The sequence below is a fragment of the Lagenorhynchus albirostris genome, chromosome 17, assembly GCF_949774975.1.
Source record: "Lagenorhynchus albirostris chromosome 17, mLagAlb1.1, whole genome shotgun sequence".
In the NCBI taxonomy this organism is placed as follows: domain Eukaryota; kingdom Metazoa; phylum Chordata; class Mammalia; order Artiodactyla; family Delphinidae; genus Lagenorhynchus; species Lagenorhynchus albirostris.
The window spans coordinates 58,058,478-58,078,423 of NC_083111.1; the positions used below are offsets into that span (position 1 = coordinate 58,058,478).

The window sequence follows — 19,946 nt, forward strand, 5'->3', positions numbered from 1 at the left end:
ATGGAGGTTAAGTGATCTGCTGATGTTTACATAGCTGATCCCAGACAGCATCAGATTTGTACCTACTATCCTATGTAGCTTAGAACTTTTTATGGAAAGAAACATTTTGAATGTATAAAGTATAAAGATAAAATGCTGTGAAGGAGAAAGTAAGTCATTTGTCAAACAACCTCTCACAGAAGGGCAGTGATATGTATAGCCATTTCATTATAAGAAATTACATCAGGAAAGATCATTTTAGTTTATGAGAGATTGCTGATTGTCAAGCATGGGATCATGCTCTCTGGCTGCCTCTCCACGTACTTGAAGTTAATTGATATCCTACTAAATCCTCAACCACCAGAGACACAGATGCCAAGTTAAATTTACAGTTAGGAAACTGTTAAGTTATGATTTCGGTGATACCACCAAATCCTCTGTGTTGCTCATTCTTTTCTGACCTGTGCCCTAGATCAAATAACTGCTCCTTCTTCTTTAAAACTGAAACACCCTTATTAGTAAAGAAAATATATTTCTTGAACTCAATGAATAAAAATATATATCATTACAATTATTAATTACGGGTTATGATGAGATTCTTGTAAAGCTGTATACTTCAGTAAGCGTTTAGTTTGTGAGACTGAATCAGCTAAGCTAGCTTTTCTCAAAATTAGGACTCAATGCTTCTGAAATACATAAAGCCTAAACCTAATCTTTCATTCCTTGTGCTTATAGACTTTATAGCATTCTACACCAAAAGAAATACTAGCCCCATATTTCCAAATTAACCATATTAATTTAATATAACAGATGACATGGAGTTGTTGAACTAATCGTTCATTGGCAACACATATATGGTACCAGAAGCTTCAGAGTAAGATCCTTTCAGTGTATTATGCCAGTCTTAGAATGGAAAAATCTTAAAATTGTAACAACTGCAAAATTTTCTTAGCGGTAAGTAATAGTTAAGACTATGGACTTTAGAAGCTAGAATATATGGGCTGAAATCCTGTTTCTACCATTTACTAGCTGTGGACCCAGGTAACTTATTTAATCTCTGTGCTCCAGCTTCCTTATTTATAAAATGGCAAGATAATACATACATCACAATTTTGCTATTATGATTAAATAAGCTTATAGAAGTAAACCATGTATTTGGTGTTATTATTGCTATTATATATGAGAGGAGACAGCATTTGGCACAAATTATTGCCAATCTCTACAATTTTCATTAGCCAGACCAGCTAAAGAAACACAACAGTTAGCCATATTGATCCTTATACTAGCATAAATTCAGGCATTAAAATATTATCACAGTATTCATAGATGAGATGGTTTTATTTCTCAGGGAATCTTGTGTCTGCAATTTTGCTTTGTTTTCACTAGATGGAACTACTAATAGTTGAACTGGGTAGATTTAGAGAGTCAAGAACTTGAGAAAGCTAAATTAATGGAATTTTTCCAAGAACAGGAACCCGTAGGCAGTTTCCTTTTTATAAAATAACATAAACCCTTTACTTGAAACTGTTAATCTGTGGTTCATCTGGACTTTCTTGCTATTTTATAAATTGAAACACTCAAGCTCAAGGTGAAACCAGTTAATGATGAAAGACCATATGTTAACCTCCATAATTAAAAGCATGTGCTAGGAGGGGAATCAGTCTTTCTAATAGAAATCAGTGCTTTCCTATTTGTATTTTTTCACCTGATTCTACTTAAAACTACACTATAAAAGTATTTCATAATAGCATCTCCTTACCCATCTGACCTTCTTTCCTCACATTGATGTACTGTCTTACCAAACATTTTTGCCTGACACAAATTATCGTATTTAATCCTCACCCCAACCTAGGAGATAACTTTACAGGTAAAAAATAAAAACATAGAGGTATTAATTATCTTGCAAATTCAGGGAATCTGAAGTAAAGCCTACATGCCTAGCCAGTTTATTTCTCACATATGCACATCATCACACACTTGGGGACCAGAGAAATCACAAATGGAAGGGAAGAAATAGCAAAACCTATTGGATTATATAAATTACAAGACATGATAAATTAACCACTTCTGTATAAATCATCCATATCTACCTTGATGTTATATTTATTCAATTACTATCAAATTTTGGTTTAATTACAAAATGGATCTTTGGCTGGCTTTAGATTTGCAAATTAAGTTCTAATTCTACTGAATTATATAGCATTACATAGCAAGATCAGCAACTTAAAAATACAATTTGAAATATTGGTTTGAAAGGTATGTAACCCCCTTTTAACTGATGTCATTTCTTTTGTAAGATGAACAAAATCTAAAATGATTTTTTTTTTTTTTTTTTTTTTTTTTTTTTGCGGTACGTGGTCCTCTCACTGTTGTGGCCTCTCCCGTTGCAGAGCACAGGCTCTGGACACGCAGGATCAGCGGCCATGGCTCACAGGCCTAGCCGCTCTGCGGCATGTGGGATTTTCCCAGACCAGGACACGAACCCATGTCCCCTGCATCGGCAGGCGGACTCTCAACCACTGCACCACCAGGGAAGCCCTGATTATATTTCTATTAGAGCCTATTTTAAAATTATTCCATTTAATGTTATACCTCAACAGAAATTGACAGCATTCTATACAAATTATTTTTAAAAGCACACTGGTTCTAAAGTCTCCTATGATGAAAAAATCTTCCATTGTACTATTCTTAATAGTGCAAATTGTTCTCATCTGCTGTGTAAAAGAAGTTTAAGTATTTAAAATCTGTAGTTGCATAGTCAATTAAGCTTTGCTGTGCATCTGCTCTGTTCTACATCTGATGGGAAACTTTCAGAATAGTAAGATTCACACAGATGCCATGATCCCAAAACTTATGAAATGGCAAATATTTAAATTAGCATAATTTAGATTTAAAAAGATTTAATTAAATAGATTTAATTTCAGATTTAAAAAGGAGCTAAGTCTATCTATCACTCAAGGTTGAGGTGCTTGCATGAGAGACACTCACGGTCCATAGCAGTGGACAATGAAAACGTTTCTTTTTTGTGTGCTGAAGATGAGAAAAGAAATGAAGAATCAGAAAAAATAATAACATATCTAACTGAGGGAAGTGTTTTTACATGTACTTTAGAGAAAAATAACTATCATAAAAATTGAAATAACAACATAGGAGGCAGAATTCATAAGTTGTGAATATTTGTGCTTAAATATACAATTCATAAAAATGTATATACTTCTTATTTTACTTGTGTTTATTCGCTATCAACAAAATTTTATTGACTGCATTTGGGGTTTAAGAAATACTTGAAGTGTATGTAACAGTGTTGTTTCTTTGATCAAAACACCCTTCTCAGAACTTGCTGTATAGGCAAAGATCACTTGTTCCAAACCCTGAGCCAGTCTAATTGTATCCATTTTCATGAAGTCTAGCTGTACATCTTACAGGTGGCTTCTCTGAAATTCTCTTGTGTACTAACAATAAACAAGCCAGCTTGAGAGCCTCTCCACTGCATTTTACGCAAAGTCTACTTTACAAGACTGTATACAGAATGTGAATTGTCAATAATAGTTTGAAAGAAACAAAGTTGGAACTTGAGAAGGAAAAACCAAATGAATGGAAAGGCAGTGAAGATTTATTTGTTTGTTTGTATAATATAGTTTTGAGAAATGTAAAGGGACCATATCCTTCTTTGTTAAGATAAAGAAGGGAAGGATCTTAGAGGTGGGGTTTGAGATGTTGATGGAGCCAAGTCAGCAGATCCTGCAAATTATCTCCCATTTATTAGTTTGGGATTTCAATAAATGGAGCTAAATGGAGAGTGTATTGTGGAGAGTGTTGGAAATTTACTGTGGTGTACATAGAAATTCCTTCCTTTAGTTGTACCAAGTTGAGTAAAACAATTCATGTTACCCAAAGCTCTTTCATCTCAAGCTTCTAAATTTACTTTTTTTTTTTTTTTTTTTTGCTAAAGTCATCAGAGAGGACAAGATAGCAATTTACATAGACAATGGACATGTTTGGTTTTATCTTACATTGATAGTTGAGATTTTAGAGCTTAGAAAAACTCGTTAATATTTTTTGTATTAATAAATATCAAATCTGGTTTCTTACACATTAAATCATTAGATCACAAAGAAGTGAGTTTCATAGAATGTGGAAAGGGATAGGGAGATGGCAATCATGAAGTAGCATGTTGGTGCAAACATTAAAATAATGTGAAACATCAAAGTAATCAACGTGAGGGGAATAAAGAAAATGTAAAATACAGGATAAAATTTGGTGAAGGTCTTAACCTTGTAAAGATAGATCATTCTACTTAACTCCTGTCTAGCAAAATTGGCATTGATCCAATGCCAGCATTTCGTCAAATGCCAGGATTTCAGTATAATCATTCATCGATCCTTCTATTGCTCTTTAAATCACAGATTAAAACAAAACAAAGAACAACAAAACATAATCTACTTACTGAAACACTGTTTTCCCAACATACATAAGTCTCCAATAAAGATGAAAAAATTAGAAATAAAAAAACTATGACAGAAGCAGTTATATTTAGTTATTTATTTTACCCTTTGCATGTGTTGACCTTGATAAGTTAGTTCAAGGTTTATTTCATGTGAATCACTAAATGAAGGGGTAGAGATTTAAATTTAAATTTAAAAGGTTTAGAAGCCAATGAGGAGTTCTGAGGCAGAAACAAACATGTAAAAAAGAATGGGTAAGAAGCACAATTTGCTGATTACAAACTATTATATAACTGTACAAACACTGTTATAGAAATACATGTGAGATCTTCATTAATACTGGATAAACTAGTTAATATCAGTTCGCTGAACAGATGGGAGTCAATAAACATTTTAATTGAAAATTACAAGAGAAAATTACATTAGATTAAATCACAAAATGATGACTTTCACTGGAAAGTTTCAAACAATGTCTGTAGGATGTTAATACTTACCTGTGAGAGGATAAAGATTTAATATCTAGAATATGTAAATAAAGATGTAATAAACTATATTGATATTTCATGATAAAAGAATCACATCGAAGAACTAAACAATTTCACAATTTTCTTTGGTATTATGTTCACAGAAACCCTCCTTCAAAATGAAGACTGTCTTCTTTTAGGATAGTGACTAGATTTTCATCTCTATATTGTCAAAGACTAGGCAAGGGCATGACAAACACTGGCCCTCAATAAATGGTTGATGGCTGAAGGAATGTGTGGATGAGTCTCAGAACTGGTACATAAGCCACTGGTTCTTTCTGTGGAAATAAAACCTACTGACGACTGTATCTTTCACAACTTCTAACTTAAATTGTATCAATATAATAATATTCAATTAAAAATAATACTGTTCTAATAAAAGGTGTAATAAACCAAACGACTTAACAAAAAGAAAATGATAGAAACAAATATTTACATGAACTAGCACAAGATGTAACTTAATATGTCTAACATCTTCCAATTTCTCTTGAGGCCTTTGAGAATTTTACTTTTGAAAGAATGACATAATTAGAATGTACTCTTTCTAAGATAGGTAGATTGCAATAATCTATGCAATGACAGGTAAAAAGTAGTGAGCTTCAAAATATTGAAAAATGGCTGATTCCTAAGGACTTACACATTGGTAATATTTAAAAATTAAGTTCAAAATGTCATTTCTGATTTTAATCTATTAATATATTAATGAACACTGACAGACTAACACAGATATTAAAGATTTCCTAGCACTTTGCTAGAAAATTGATTTTAAGACTTTCTGTTTGACCTCCTTTAAAAAGGTTTAACAGGTAAAAGAGTGCTCAAGTACGAGTAGAATTCAGGGATGAAATTTTTTCTTTTTAAGCCATGAAAAGAACATTGAACATGAATTCAGTGCAGCTAATCATGGACCTGTCAGCATTTCTATTGCAAACTTCATTTAAGAGGGTTTATCATCTCTATCATCTTATACACTATTAAGCCAGAAGTTGGCACACAAATTAGCAGCCTGGATGCAAATTTGTTAACACAAAACATTTGAATCAGTTCAGCTGTTTTGATATAGACATCAGCCAAGAAACTTTAACTTAGTGTTTCTCCATATATGTGAACACTGAGTAAATATTTTGTCTAGTTTACATAGTTCAGTCAGTTAGAGCACAGAGCCAATAAATTCAAGGTACTGTGTTTCATCTCCAGGAGATTCATTTGTGTTTATTCTGCGTGTTCTCCTAACTTTGATCTGTTGTCTCGTAAATGCAGCTTTTAGCAACACAGAGCTCAATATTAGAACATACAGATAGATTGGCATAAATTCATTACGAACATTTGGGGGAAATTCAAATTACACCTCCATTAACAGAATCAGAAAAGTCATATCTGTATATAAAAATATAGTTTAAACATTGAAACAAAACCATTCCTAAAAATTACAAATTATCTGATGTTAAAGTCTTTTAACAGTATCTTATTGTGCTTTAATAGAATAACAATGAAATAGACCAATTTTCACTTCTCTATATTAAAATACTCATAATAAAATCAGCTTAAAATTATATTTTTCATTGATTCAGTTGATAAACCCCAGGTACCATTATATGGTATTCTAAGAGAAAATGAAATTAAAAACATTTTTTCTTCTTAGATTTCATATATATGTGTTAGCATATGGTATTTGTTTTTCTCTTTCTGACTTACTTCACTCTGTATGACAGACTCTAGGTCCATCCACCTCACTACAAATAACTCAATTTTGTATATATATGGAATCTAAAAAAAAAAAAAATTGGTCATGAAGAACCTAGGGGCAAGACGGGAATAAAGACGTAGACCTACTAGAGAATGGACTTGAGGACATGGGGAGGAGGAAGGGTAAGCTGGGACAAAGTGAGAGAGTGGCATGGACATATATACACTACCAAATGTAAAATAGATAGCTAGTGGGGAGCAGCCGCATAGCCCAGGGAGATCAGCTCGGTGCTTTGTGACCACCTAGAGGGGTGGGATAGGGAGGATGAGAGGGAGACGCAAGATAGCTGATTCACTTTGTTATAAAGCAGAAACTAACACACCATTGTAAAGCAATTATACTCCAATAAAGATGTTAAAAAAACCATTTTTTCTTCGTATTTCTTTCAAATCAAACAACATGCAGAGTGTGAACACACAAAAAATAGATATTTGAGAAATTACAATAATATCAAACAGTGAAACACAGCTGATAATTTTATTAAGTAGCTGTGAATGAATAAAGAGGCTAATGGGAACGTGAACAAGCTCGAGAAAAACGCATTTTAATTATCAATCTGTTTCCCCTTCACTTCACCAAAATCATGCAAACAAAACATCAAGTCAGTTTACGATTTAAAATTTCAATAGACTAAAGTGAATTATTACAATTGGATCAATTTTAAAATGGAGAAGTGGGCTAACAGTCAATTTTCAACATTAAATAAAATTCTGGAATGTATAATTGTAGTAAATAGACTTGGAGACAGATTGCGGTTGTAATTTATCCCTAAATTTTGGCAACGTTGGAGAAATCTATACCTAACTGTTGTAAGATGCAAAACTATTCAAAATAACGATGTCCCATAACAGTGTCCAATGTAATACGTATATTCTATGAATAATACATCTGAGGGCATTGTTAGGATATCCAAGATTTAACATTTAAAATATAGGTTAAAATGACATCTCTAAAAATATACCCACAAACAAAATTTTAATAATGTAAGTAGAAAAAATGTAAGTACATATTTATATTGAGACAGTCTAAAGTTCAGAAAGGACTTAGGTACAACAGTGCTTTTGTTGCATATGAAAATACATTTTATCACCTTCAAAGGAAAATGTGATGCTAATTTTGAGTGCTTAAGTATAATTTAATATGTATATTTTTTCTTTTTTAGACAATGATGTATATTTCAATGCCCCCATTTAACTTTTAGTTAATTTTTAGATTGCTTGTTAAGTTTCTCATTTACCAGTATTATTACCCTCATGTATCTGTCTCTCTTGACACAATCGCTTCAGGAAGTATTGTTTTGAGCCTGGTCAGGATTTGGGCACAGGCACAGTAGTCTCTCCTCTCAAGGTGCTTTACTCCCATAAACCAGTTAGGACTAAATAAAAAAGCTCATAAGGCAGTACCCAGTAAAAAAAAACATGTACTGGACAGAGAATTGAAAGACTATTTCACACTCCCTTGTTTGGCAAGTCTCTTCACTTCTCTGAACTTTCTCCTCTGTATGTGAAAATGTACACCTATACCTGTGCTTTTAACTAGGATGCAGTTATGGGAAGAAGTAGAGCAAGTGGTTGAAGCTTGGGTATGAATGTTTTTTTCTAAAGCACTTTGCCTTGAACCCACAAATAAATCTAATGCACATTCCCTGTTAGACACTAGACAAATAAGTCGTAAGAGTTTTCCCATCGTTAAAACTCTATAGAACTGAATGGAAGAGTAGGTACCAAATGGAATAAATTTATTTGCCATAGCTTATGACACAACTGGTAAATAGTTTTATGCCCACATATTATTTTATATGTGAAGTCCATAAGTCATTTACTTACATAAATTTTAAAATTTTACTCAGGAGCACTGGGTTAGAATTTAAGGGTTATATGTTTTGATTTGTATTTTTCTTTTTTGTCCTTAATGCACTAAATAGTTTTATATCTTATATTGACATATTTAACTTTGTATTATTGTGCATTTACTTCACTTACTGTTGCTTATAAAACTGGAAAATAGCTTTCACATCCATCTTACAGAATAATTTAGAGAATAAAGTTAGGCAAGTTAAGTAAAAGGTGTTGAAAATTACAAAACTGAGAAGTTATGTATTACTGTAACTGTGATATATATATATAAAACATGATGTATTTATATATAATATGTGATATATATATATATAACATGGATATTAATTTTAGGCTTTCTTTTAAATTAAATTCTCAAGATTTCAGTTTTTCTCTTAAAAGTGAAGAGGTTTAATTAGTAACTTGGTCATTTTTAGTTTTTGTTTTGTTTTGTTTTTTGTTTTTTGTTTTTTTTTGCGGTACACGGGCCTCTCACTATTGTGGCCTCTCCGTTTGCGGAGCACAGGCTCCAGACGCGCAGGCTCAGCGGCCATGGCTCACGGGCCTAGCCGCTCCGTGGCATGTGGGATCTTCCTGGACCGGGGCACGAACCCGTGTCCCCTGCATCGGCAGGTGGACTCTCAACCACTGCGCCACCAGGGAAACCCCGTCATTTTTAGTTTCAACTTTTAATGAGCCTATGAACTTAAAAATCTATTATCATTTCAGATTTCATTCAACCACTAGCTAACCAACGATCCTGGAAAGTCATTGCACCTCTCTGACCCCAGGAAATGTGGATGATTTATAAATGGAGATGATAATCTGTACATAGGAGATAACAGCTATCTCACAAGATGCTTGTTAGGATTCAAAACAGGAAAATGAGAGAGAGAACCACTTTTGAGATGTGGATGACACACTCTATATAAAGGGCTTAGCACAGAGCTTCCTGCTGCTCATATTTTATGCAGTAAATACACATGCCTACTTTGGTACCATTTCCCCAAGCATAATAATGTCTTATATCCTATCTATATATGAAGCACCTCTGAGTATTCTGGAGTCAACCTGATGAACTTGTATAAGGGAAAACTATAGCATAGTTGTTGTTTTTTTCAGTTAAAATCGAATAAACCCTCTTCTATGAGTCTATTTCCCTTTATAAATTTCCTTTCAAAATGGTATGCAACCCTATTTTTTAAGTTGTCATAGTTAAAAAAACCCTTGCCATTTCTTTAAATTATGTAATCATAAATATTCCTTTAAAACTTGCTAACATAAAGCAAAGGAAGGAAGAAGGACTTTATAATTTTGAATGTTACAAACTCAGCTTTTAAGAGAATCACTCATTACTTTTTATGTATTTCAGTCCCTTTCTGAACATTTAGATACTTCAAATTTAGCAACATTCATTATTTTGGAAATTTTACTCCCATATCTTGAAGAGACTTTAGAAATACTTCACATGTCACTAAAATTTAAGATAACCCCTTCACATTATTGATTATTCTTACACTATTAATATTTATAAAATATATTATTACTTCTATGGGAGTTTTGCATGATACCATCATTTATATAGATCATGTGAGAGAAATGTGCAAATGTAAATACAGATGAGAGAGAATGCATAAATCTCAATATAATGTGAATATATTAAAAACATGAATAAAATAAATTAGGAACAGATTTTCTAGATTTAAAAGCCTTTAAATAAACTGTGCCCAGATTATGAGAAGAAATAAATAAGAATTTGATTAAGTAATAGCCCTCTAAGTTCTTTATGAGAGATTAAAAAACTCAGTACACTGATTTTATTTTTATAGGTTTGTAATGTCAAAAATAGACTTCATTGAATATATGATTAGTTATTTATTTGATGTGCATATTATAATAGTCTTAGAAAATATTTTCATTCCACAATTGTTTGTTTTTTTGTCTTTTACCAAATGGGTAGTTAACATTAAAATTTACCACAAAACATATAGTCACTAATATTTTTACATAGTACTAATTGGTATATGGTACTCAGATATTAACTTTTGTGATTATCTTCATTGATGCCATCTGAGAAAACTCTGTAGTAAAATTGATAAGGTACAGTAGAAAGAGAGTTGAACAGGAACTTGAAGACCCAATGATCTAGTCTCAGTTCTGGAGCTAATTATCTTTGTAACCTAGTAAAAAAATCTCTTATCCTTTCTAGGCATGTGCATTTTACTGTATAAAATATGAGCAGTGAACTAGCTGGTATGTAAGAATTCTTCCAGCCCTGGAAATACCATGGATTTGTGACAAGATGAATTAACAAATTCATGTAAGTACATTAATCAATCAATATTAAAATAAATCAATATTGGTATGCAATGGATAAAATTAGCCCAGGAGTAGGAGTAACATATTTAAGCTATGGGTCTGCTCCTGATTCATAGAGCCAGCACCCAAAGTAACTGTGTAAAGGTGATAAGAAGAAATTTCAAGAGTGTTTCTCTAATGTATAATAGCCTAGGAACTTAGCCAAAGTGAAATAATAGTGAGAAGATGCTACATTTTTAATTTACTGCTGTGGACAAGTTAGGACTGGTAGTGTTAGGGATGAAATGTGTGGGAGTTCATACTAGCTTTGTGCATGGAAGTGTATTTTAATAATACTGATGATAGCTACTAGTGTCAGGCACTATATATGTTACATATATAATCTTCCTACTGAAATTCTAGTTTCCTTTTTAATAGATAATGAAACTGAAGCTTAGGAAAATTGAGTTGCTAGTACAAAGATAGTTGCTGGCAGAATCATTATTTGACTTCAGGTCTTGGTGGCTCCCGAGCCCTTGCTCTTTCTACTTTACTGTAGTGCTTCTCAAATTTTAGATCACATCAGAATTACCTGGATGACTTGTTAAAAACACCTATGTCAGTGCCAACTACCAGGGTATCTGTGTCAATAGGCCTGGGGTAGGGACCTGAGAATTCACATTTCTAACAAGTTTCCAAAGGATGCTGATGCTGCTTGTTTAGGAACACTTCGAAATCACTGCAGTGCAAACATTTATGAGCAAATAGAATGATGTTGTGATATCTAAAGGCACCTGATTACCACAGATATACTTGTGAATCAGGTACAAGGTATAGGATGCATATGCTAATCTTATAAATTTTGACTTTTTAGAGATTTCAAAGTGGGTTGCAGGGCGACAGGCTGTGATTATATAAAAAGCATTAATCCTTAAGAATCCTCAACTAGCACCAAGCAATAGCATAGCAAAAGGTGTGATGGCATGAAATGCGTTTGATAGCTGCAAGATTGGAGGCTTGAGAAAAAGAAAGATGATCACCAGCCCTGAGACCATGAATACTGGAAGGTATTCAATAAATTGAATTTTCTCAGTGACATTCCTGTAAAAGTGATATTCCGGATGAGAATGAGAGCCTTACGAGGGGTCTAATTCAGAGAAATTCCTGTAGACATGGAGATTGATCTCCCTGGAAAGTACCATGAATCACCCCACCTGCTCACTTTGAGAAAGAAAAGATGAATTGGTAATGATAGTATCTGTTCTATCATCCTTACCAGACCTCATCCAAAATCCAAATTAGAACTGTCACTGTATCTATAAACTACACACCCCTTTGGATTATGAGTAAGGGGAATGGAAAAAAAGAGAAAGAGAAGCTGTGTTTTAATGTATATATAGATAAAATAAAATGGCCTTAAGTTTTATTGGCCTCTCAGGCGTTTTCCCCTAATCTTTTCGTTAGCAGACATTTTACTTTTAATTTCTCCAACGCTGGAATTCAAAGTACAAGATGGCATATTTTGTCAAATAGTCATGTTACCTGAAGTAACAGGTTCCTCACCAGACATGTTGCTTGGTGCTTCAAAGTTATTTCTCAAACTGGACAAAACATTGCAAGTATTTAATATCCTGAAGCCCTTTCTGGAAACCCTGATATTAAGTAGAAGAAAGTAAAACTTTTGGAACACAAGGAGAAGTATATTTGGAGCCTTAGGGAACGTAAGTTTAGTTGCTTTTGCTTATTTGTATTTGAGATTAGACAAGTATTTTAGCATTAGAGGGGTTTTTTCCTATATGCATACAAGGGCATTATTAATTGCTACCTTTCTTAATTTTTGTTTTATCAGATCTCACTTTTGATAAAGTTTTACTATATTTAGAGCCCTGTACGGATGCCATTTGCTACGGCTTTATTTTAATATTTCACTGTTTCCATAGACACCAAACTGTGTGTTCAGGGAAGAGGCATGTGTACCCCAAATCTATTCAGCTAGAGCATAAATAGTAATGCTAATTAATATCATGAACAGTAATAACTACCGCAACTAAATCTATGCCCCTGGAGTACTTAATCTATGGAGTAATTCTACCCCTTTTCTCCTTGAAGGATCTCAAAGGCTCTGGCATCAGGTTTTCAAAACATGAAACCTACTCCTTAATTATTTCTGCTCACACACTCACTCTTCCTACATGGACTTGATGCAGCCCTCACATCCTTCCCAAACCCCTCAACACCAAAAGATTCGGGAAATTTGATGCTGCACAGTGACATTTCCAAACGATTTCAACGGGGTAACTGTGCAGTGGAAGTTCAGCTCAGAGCTATTGAAGCCTTTTGAGGGCAGTAAATTGGGTTGGCTTACCAACTCGGTGGTGCAAAGCCTCCCCAAAGGCGCCGTGTTCAAGGAGAAGGGAATCCGCCTGCTGCCTGAGTCTATCTTTCTTTCTTTGGTCGTCCTGCTTCTTGTTCTTTCTGCATTGCGCTACCGTCCCCGTGCCTGTCCCTCTTTCAGCCCTCAGCTGGCCTCTCCAGCAGGTCTGGGAGAGGACCACTTGGCACCCGGGATGACCCTGTACTCTTTCATTTCTTCTGCCCTTTCCCCTAGGGTCCAACGAAGCCCTTGCGGCGCTCCAATATTTGGACTGCCCCCTGATTGCTTTCCTCCCAGCGGCAGAGGAGGGCTGGGGATGAAGGGCATGGTAGAGGAGCATCAGTCTCCATGACTCATTCCCCAGTGAGTTTTTCGAACTCCCGGAGAGCCTGTTGTTTCAGTGAGGGCAGCGCTGAGGTCAGCATGGGGAGAGGGAGCTTTCTCGGCGCCTGCACCGGATCGCGCGACAGCAGTGGTTGCAGCACCACCGACTCCGGGAACAGAAATATACTGTTTGCTACCCGCCGTCCGTTTCCACCTCGGACACCCACCCACACCCACCCTCGAGGCCTCCCGAAGGATCCTCCGTGTTGATCCGCGTGTACCTCCTCCTCCCAGCCACACACACACACACACACACACACACACACACACACACACACCCCCTCACAATCTCGGCAAAGGCCAAGTCAGGCATCCAGTTTCAACCTCAGGTGGTCCATGAATATTTCAGGTAGTCTGGCCTTCTAGAAGCAAATAAAGTATTCCCGGAGGAAACAGATGGAAGGGAGGGATTCCTGTCCATACTGCAGCAGGACAGGGACACCTGAGGTTACCTCTAAGCAGCTGACTCAGTCCTGCTAACCTCAAGGGAGGGTTTTGATGGTGGCCTTGGCAGTGGGTGGCTTTTTGTTTGCTGTTGTTACTGGTTTGTAAAGACATTAACCCAACACACCCACATTTCAAAAGGTCCCTCAAGACACGACAGAAATTTTCCTAACGTTACTGACAGGGCAGACTGTCGCCCTGAGGTCAGGGGAGTGAGGGTTATCAGCCCCTAGCACAAGCGCGGGGCTGAAACCTGCGGCGCGGTCACACTGGGGCGGGCAAAAGGTGCTAATGAGCGCTGCTGGCAGCTCTCCCCCTGCGTGGACACTGCGACCCTTTCCAGTGCTAATTAACTGCGGGAGAAGGTGCGAGCTCCGCTCTTCCAGAAGAGCTCTGTGGCGGGAGTAATATCTCCTTGGAGTCCCAGAGCACGCGGAAACGTGGATCCTTCTCGAAGTCCGGGGTCCAGAGAGAAGCCTTGAAATCACGCTCTAGTACACGGTGGGGGACGCGGCCCACTAGTTCTCACCTGCTGTCCACCGAGGTTAGTGCTTTCTGTACCTTTCCTGCAAGATGTGTGTGCTCCCCCAGGAACTCCCTAGAAGGAGCGTGGGGAAGCACACAGCGGGTGTCTGTTTACGTGGGCGGGACGTTTAAGCACAACTTGGAGATTCACAGTTTCTATGTGATTGAAACCTAAAACAGACACGCTGCAGCTGCAGACTGCATTTCAGAAACCTCTGCTTTCGTGTGTGTGTGTGTGTGTGTGTGTGCGCGTGTGTGTGTGTGTGTGTTTCAGCCTGAAATAGGCATGCATCAAGTCCAAGCTGCCCCCGCCCCCCCTCCACAGCCCAATTTGGTGCCCTCCATGGCCTTTTATTTCAGATGGCGACGGGAGAGAGAATGCCCAGAAAGGGTTGCCTCTCTCTTCAACCCCACTCGAGCGATTCAGGCCTACTACTGAAGGCCACTTTGTCTTCTACTCTGAGGCGTTTTCTCGCACTGAGCCTCTTTGTCATTGCTGTTGCAGGCAGAGGTGAGATAGTGGAGGGATGAAAAGTGTGGACAGAAAGTGGAATTCTCCTGGCAGGAGCTGTTCACCTGGAAAAGCACGCGCCTGCGCCTCGGACTTCCTGAACCCTAGCACTAGCCTAGATTAGCTTTGCACTAGCCTGCAAAGCTCTTAGAAGGATTCCCCATCCGGAGCTTCCCCGTGGGCCTGGAAGACCAGAAGAAAAACAGCGTGGAAGACAAAAGCAGTCGTAGACATTGGGGGAAAGAACATTTAAGCCATTGCTGCAATCTTGGTTTTCGGAAAAGCCTTGAGACTGAGGTAAAATTACAATAAAATAAGGAGAAGGGGAAGAAGGAGAAGAAACAACTGTAAAAATTGGCACCACTGGGCGACCGGGAGCAAGTCTAAAGCATACAGCCTCTGTAGGTTTGTGTCTCAGAATTTGAGGACAGTGTTCCAAGTTGTAAAATATAGGAGATGTCCTTCAAGTGGCAGATAAGTGACAATGAAGGATCTTATTACCATTAAAATTTTTTTAATAGTCCGTAGAAAAATGATTTTGGACGGGATCAAAGCAGAGTGTGAAATACTCCTTCTTCCCAATGTCCCCGAAACTGGAATATATTCAGTGGGCCAATTATCTCAGTCCAAATTACGGGAGCTGTGAGTAGAGGAGAGGGGTCTCATTTACAGTGCCATTTAAAGCAAACTAACGCGCTGTTCGTTTCTATCGGCGCGTCTTATCTAAACTATACGGTAGGTACGGGCAGCCGGGCTGTAATTGCGAGCAGCGCGGCTCAGTGTTTGTCAGGCTGGCGTGCTCGCCCAGCTTCGGAGACTCCCTCTCCCTATCTGCCCCTCGAATGTGTTTTGACTCAACAGGTATCACATGAAAACTCGCACTTAACCCCCGGTCATCTTCTAGCAGGAGCCACCTCAACATTTTTCCTGCCAGGAACTGTCGCTGGCTCCTTGCGCCTCCGTCACGCGGAGCGCGCGTCTAGCTGGCAGCCCCAGGGCCATCCATTAACCACCGACTCCCAGTGGCAGGCGAACTAAGCATAAATGCAAGGCTCCTCACACGTCGAGCCGGCGACGAAAACCCCTTCTAAGCACCCCGAGACGCATTTTGTGCGCTAGGCAGTGTAGTTACGCCGCTGAGGACAAGCGTTCTGGCTTAGAGCTGTGCTGAGGCTGGCTGAGGGGCGGGGTGTCAAGCTTTGAGGAGCAGTTTAGGATTACAAGGCAGTTGCTGCCACAGAGATCAGGGACAACTTCTTGGCATTTAAGGATGTAAATTAAAATTCGAGACTTGACACCCATCCTTGGTCCTAACAGAGGGAGAGGTAACCCTTCCAGCTCCCTCCACCCAAAACATGAATTATCATTTCCACTGAATGCAAATGGACTGCCTTCTGTGGGGGGACAGCCAGCTGCAAGCTGTACAATAAACTGTTTCATAGAGACGCGGCCCGATTGCGGTTCAGAGAGGCACTCCTTTACAAAGGAAGAAGCGTCCAGTTTGTGTTGACAGCGGTGGCGCGCCTGGGCCAAAACAACCCCCCTCCCTCCCACCACCCACCCCCGACACACAGACACCCGGGATTTGAAACTAGCTTCACTAAAAACGACATCCCTCGCGTCTATGTGAGCTGCCATGACGGCATGAGTCATAAACACCGCCTGAGTATTTTTTGCAGCAATTAATGGGCAGCAGGGTGCAGGAGAAGTTTTAGAACGGAGCTGGGGATCTATTTTCTCCCGGAGGACAGCTCTCCTTCCAATGATCCTGACTGTCCCTTGCCCTCCTGCTTAGGATTAAATTTTACATCCTACCCACTCCCTCCCCTTGTCTGTTGTGCATGTGACACTCACTCTACCTGTCTGAACGCTGAGACTTGCTGGGGATTTTCTTTTTGGTCGTCAGCTAATGACTTTCCTCCTACCTTCATTCATCGCCAAAGGTAGCTCGTTAACACTTCGTGGCGTCTCAGACCGTTTAAAAGCCCCATTTTAAGCGAAACCTCTACCACAGAACCTATGAAAGCTCCTCTATCATTTATCAATGCAAAAGAGCCCACGTAGAAATAATTCACATATGCACGCACACCTTCATGTTGGTGTGAGGGATGCGTGAAAGACCCCTGTGCCCTAATGCATTTAAAATCAGCACATTCCTAACATGTCGGTAACTTTCCTACCTGAAAGGGTTAAAAAGCATTTACACGAGACTCTTTAATATAAATATTCCAGCCAAAGCATCAAACACCACTGGTTTGACTAGAAATCAAGGTAATCTTCACCACCAAGAAAAGTCTTGCAGAGGAATTCTGCCTGGATATCCACTAGTTAGAGGGTATACGAACCAACTCACGTATTCGTTTGAGCATACTGCAAGAATATTTATTGAGCACAAGCTCAATCACTGCATTGAACGCCAAATCTGGCAAGCAAAATGCATTTCCTATCTGAGGGGGAAAAGAGAGCTGTGAATCAACTCCTTCTTCTGTATTATCATGATTATTTTTATCTGTGCAAATTGCAAAGAAGCTACCCCTCTCCGACGACAAGTCAGCTCACCTCCATCCAAAGCAGAGGGGACCCCCGAAAGCAAACCTACCTTTCACACAAGACACCGTCAATAAAAAGACGAGGTTCCAAAACGTAAATCCACTTTGAGTCCCCATTTTCTTCATCAGGATGAAGTCTAGGCGGCCACATTTAGCGCATTTTCTCGTGTCAGGCTCCCGGGGTTTGGATTCCTTCGCTCGACTCTCCCCTTTGTGGATCCCTTTCATATTATTCGCGAGCTCCTAATTCCTGCTCCTAAGCCCGGCGCAGCGGAGTTGCTGCTGTTATTGGTGCGCGGTCACAGCTCGAAGTGAATGGTGTTTCTGGGATACCACAGCAACCTTGACGAGGACTCAACCATCTCTCTCCAACGGGGGCACAAAGTCTTTGCTACTCTGGATTCTGTCTTTTCTTGTGCGTTTTTACCCCTCCACCGAAATCTACCTCAATTCTAGCTCGTTATAGCAACCACCAGAAACCACTGGTGAGCCTCTTAAAGGCCAGCTCCTCTCTTTGACAAACTCCCCACAATATTTGAAATTAAGGGGTTTGATTTTTTTTTCCCCCGAATAGATCAATTCTGCCTGTAAAACAGCCCAAGAAATATTATGTTACTGAGGTCTCTATTGCAGCCTATGAATATAGAAGCATGCTAAAGGAATATTTTAATCGGAGAATCTGTATTGCTTTTAGGGAAACCGTGATGATAAATGAATCGGGCTCCATCGATGGCCATGTCGTTATAATGGGACATGTGTTACTACTGTAGTTGCAGTATATTTCAGGCAGGCGTCTCACATTTATCATCCTGTGATTTAATTGAAAAAGGGAGATCACAGAGAAGAATTTATTTGTACACACGCATTTACATATTCAAGTGCCTAGATGTAAACCCACAACCGGGTTTTTTGATCTTTAGGCAAACCGATTTCATCCTTGACCAGGGCGGAGGTGAGAGGTGGGGAGGGAGTCAGTCATCTCCTCAAAGAGTTCGCCCTTTCGTTCTCCCTACCCCATTTTCAGCTGATGTGTGCTGCAGTTAAACTACTTTATCTGTGGTAGTTATCTGGAACAGACCCACTTGTTTTAATTCTGAATCGGTCCCAAATATGTAAATGGGAGGGTTCTTTCAAAACGGAAAACCTATGTATCTATACGTTTGGACCTGTCCGCGCCAACACACCACTCAAGGGTTAACATTGTACAGAGGAAGAGTTCTTGCGCCATCTACTGGCCGTTGCTAAGCCTCCCGCTTCTCTTTCACATCTAAAAGGTACCCTATTTCCCTCATCCCAAGGTGTGGGGGAGCTTTGTCCGGAGACCAGCGTGTTTTGCTCTTGTATGTCAATTTTCTAATCTTTTTTTGGTTGGTCCTGGCCCAGGTCTTATAACCCACATGTTCCTTAGACTAGGCGCCTTTTTGGAGATCTGACCTTTTCGGGAATCTGATACCGTCTCAGGAGGGGGAGGACTGCAGCAATGGCTCCGCAATAGATTGCAAAAGCTTCTGTCTCCATTTGCATGCCGAAGGCTATCAGGGGGATTAGTATCTATCTATAGGGCTTGGTTAAGAGGACTGCCCAATTTGAGTTTGCAGCTTTCCACATTGCCCACAAATGATGGCCCTGTCCCGTGTACCACAGGCCAGCTTTTGTCCCTGGGCTCGATGTGGAGCTGCCAACTCACAAGAGCAAGCCTATTGCATCTGGAGGGAGTTTTACTCTGGGAAGTGGGCACACTGCGAGCGTCAATAGGCGTGCGTGGTGTGTGGGTTCAATCTGCAAGCATAGGAAGGATTCTGAGCTCTCCGGGTACGTGGCATTTTGTGTGAGTCTGTGATTCTCCCACGGAGTGTGTGTGTGTGTGTGTGTGTGTGTACATGGGCACTATAGTGAAGGGTAAGAGTGTGTGTTTATGGAAATGTTGAGGAGTATGATTTTCTATGTGTGGGTGTTTTCCCAAGTGTGTCCGTGAAGTATATATGCGTGTGCCTGTGTGTATGTTTGTGGGGGGCGAGGGGAGAAGAGAAAGAAGAGAAAGAGAAATTTCTTTTCTGGGTAGGGAGCATTAGCAAGAGGCTAAAGCTGTAAATGCATAACCAACCTCATTAAACTCGGAGAGGTACATTAAGGGCGGTGTGCAGGATACTGTTCCTTCCCACCAGTGCTTTCTCTTCTTGTCCGCATATGCAGATTCCAGGGAGGGGGCGACAAGCTTGGGACTAGACGGAGACTGGGAGGATCAACGGTGAAAACGTCATTAGCCTGCTCAGCCACCTTGGTGGCAGCGCTGGCAGTGATTTCAGTCAAGATGTCAGGATGTGTTGCTGC

The 19,946-nt window shown here is 38.9% G+C and overlaps 1 protein-coding gene across 3 annotated transcripts in view; it reads right to left on the minus strand.

The window, feature by feature from the left end:
- Positions 1–17,843, minus strand: part of CSMD3 (CUB and Sushi multiple domains 3) — a 1,076,690-nt gene extending 1,058,847 nt beyond the window's left edge. For all 3 annotated transcript variants that reach the window (XM_060127236.1, XM_060127235.1, XM_060127234.1), the window contains exon 1: positions 17,666–17,843. In XM_060127236.1, the coding sequence (XP_059983219.1) occupies positions 17,666–17,843 (178 nt within the window). The remainder of the gene's footprint in view (positions 1–17,665) is intronic.
- Positions 17,844–19,946: the final 2,103 nt, after the last annotated feature.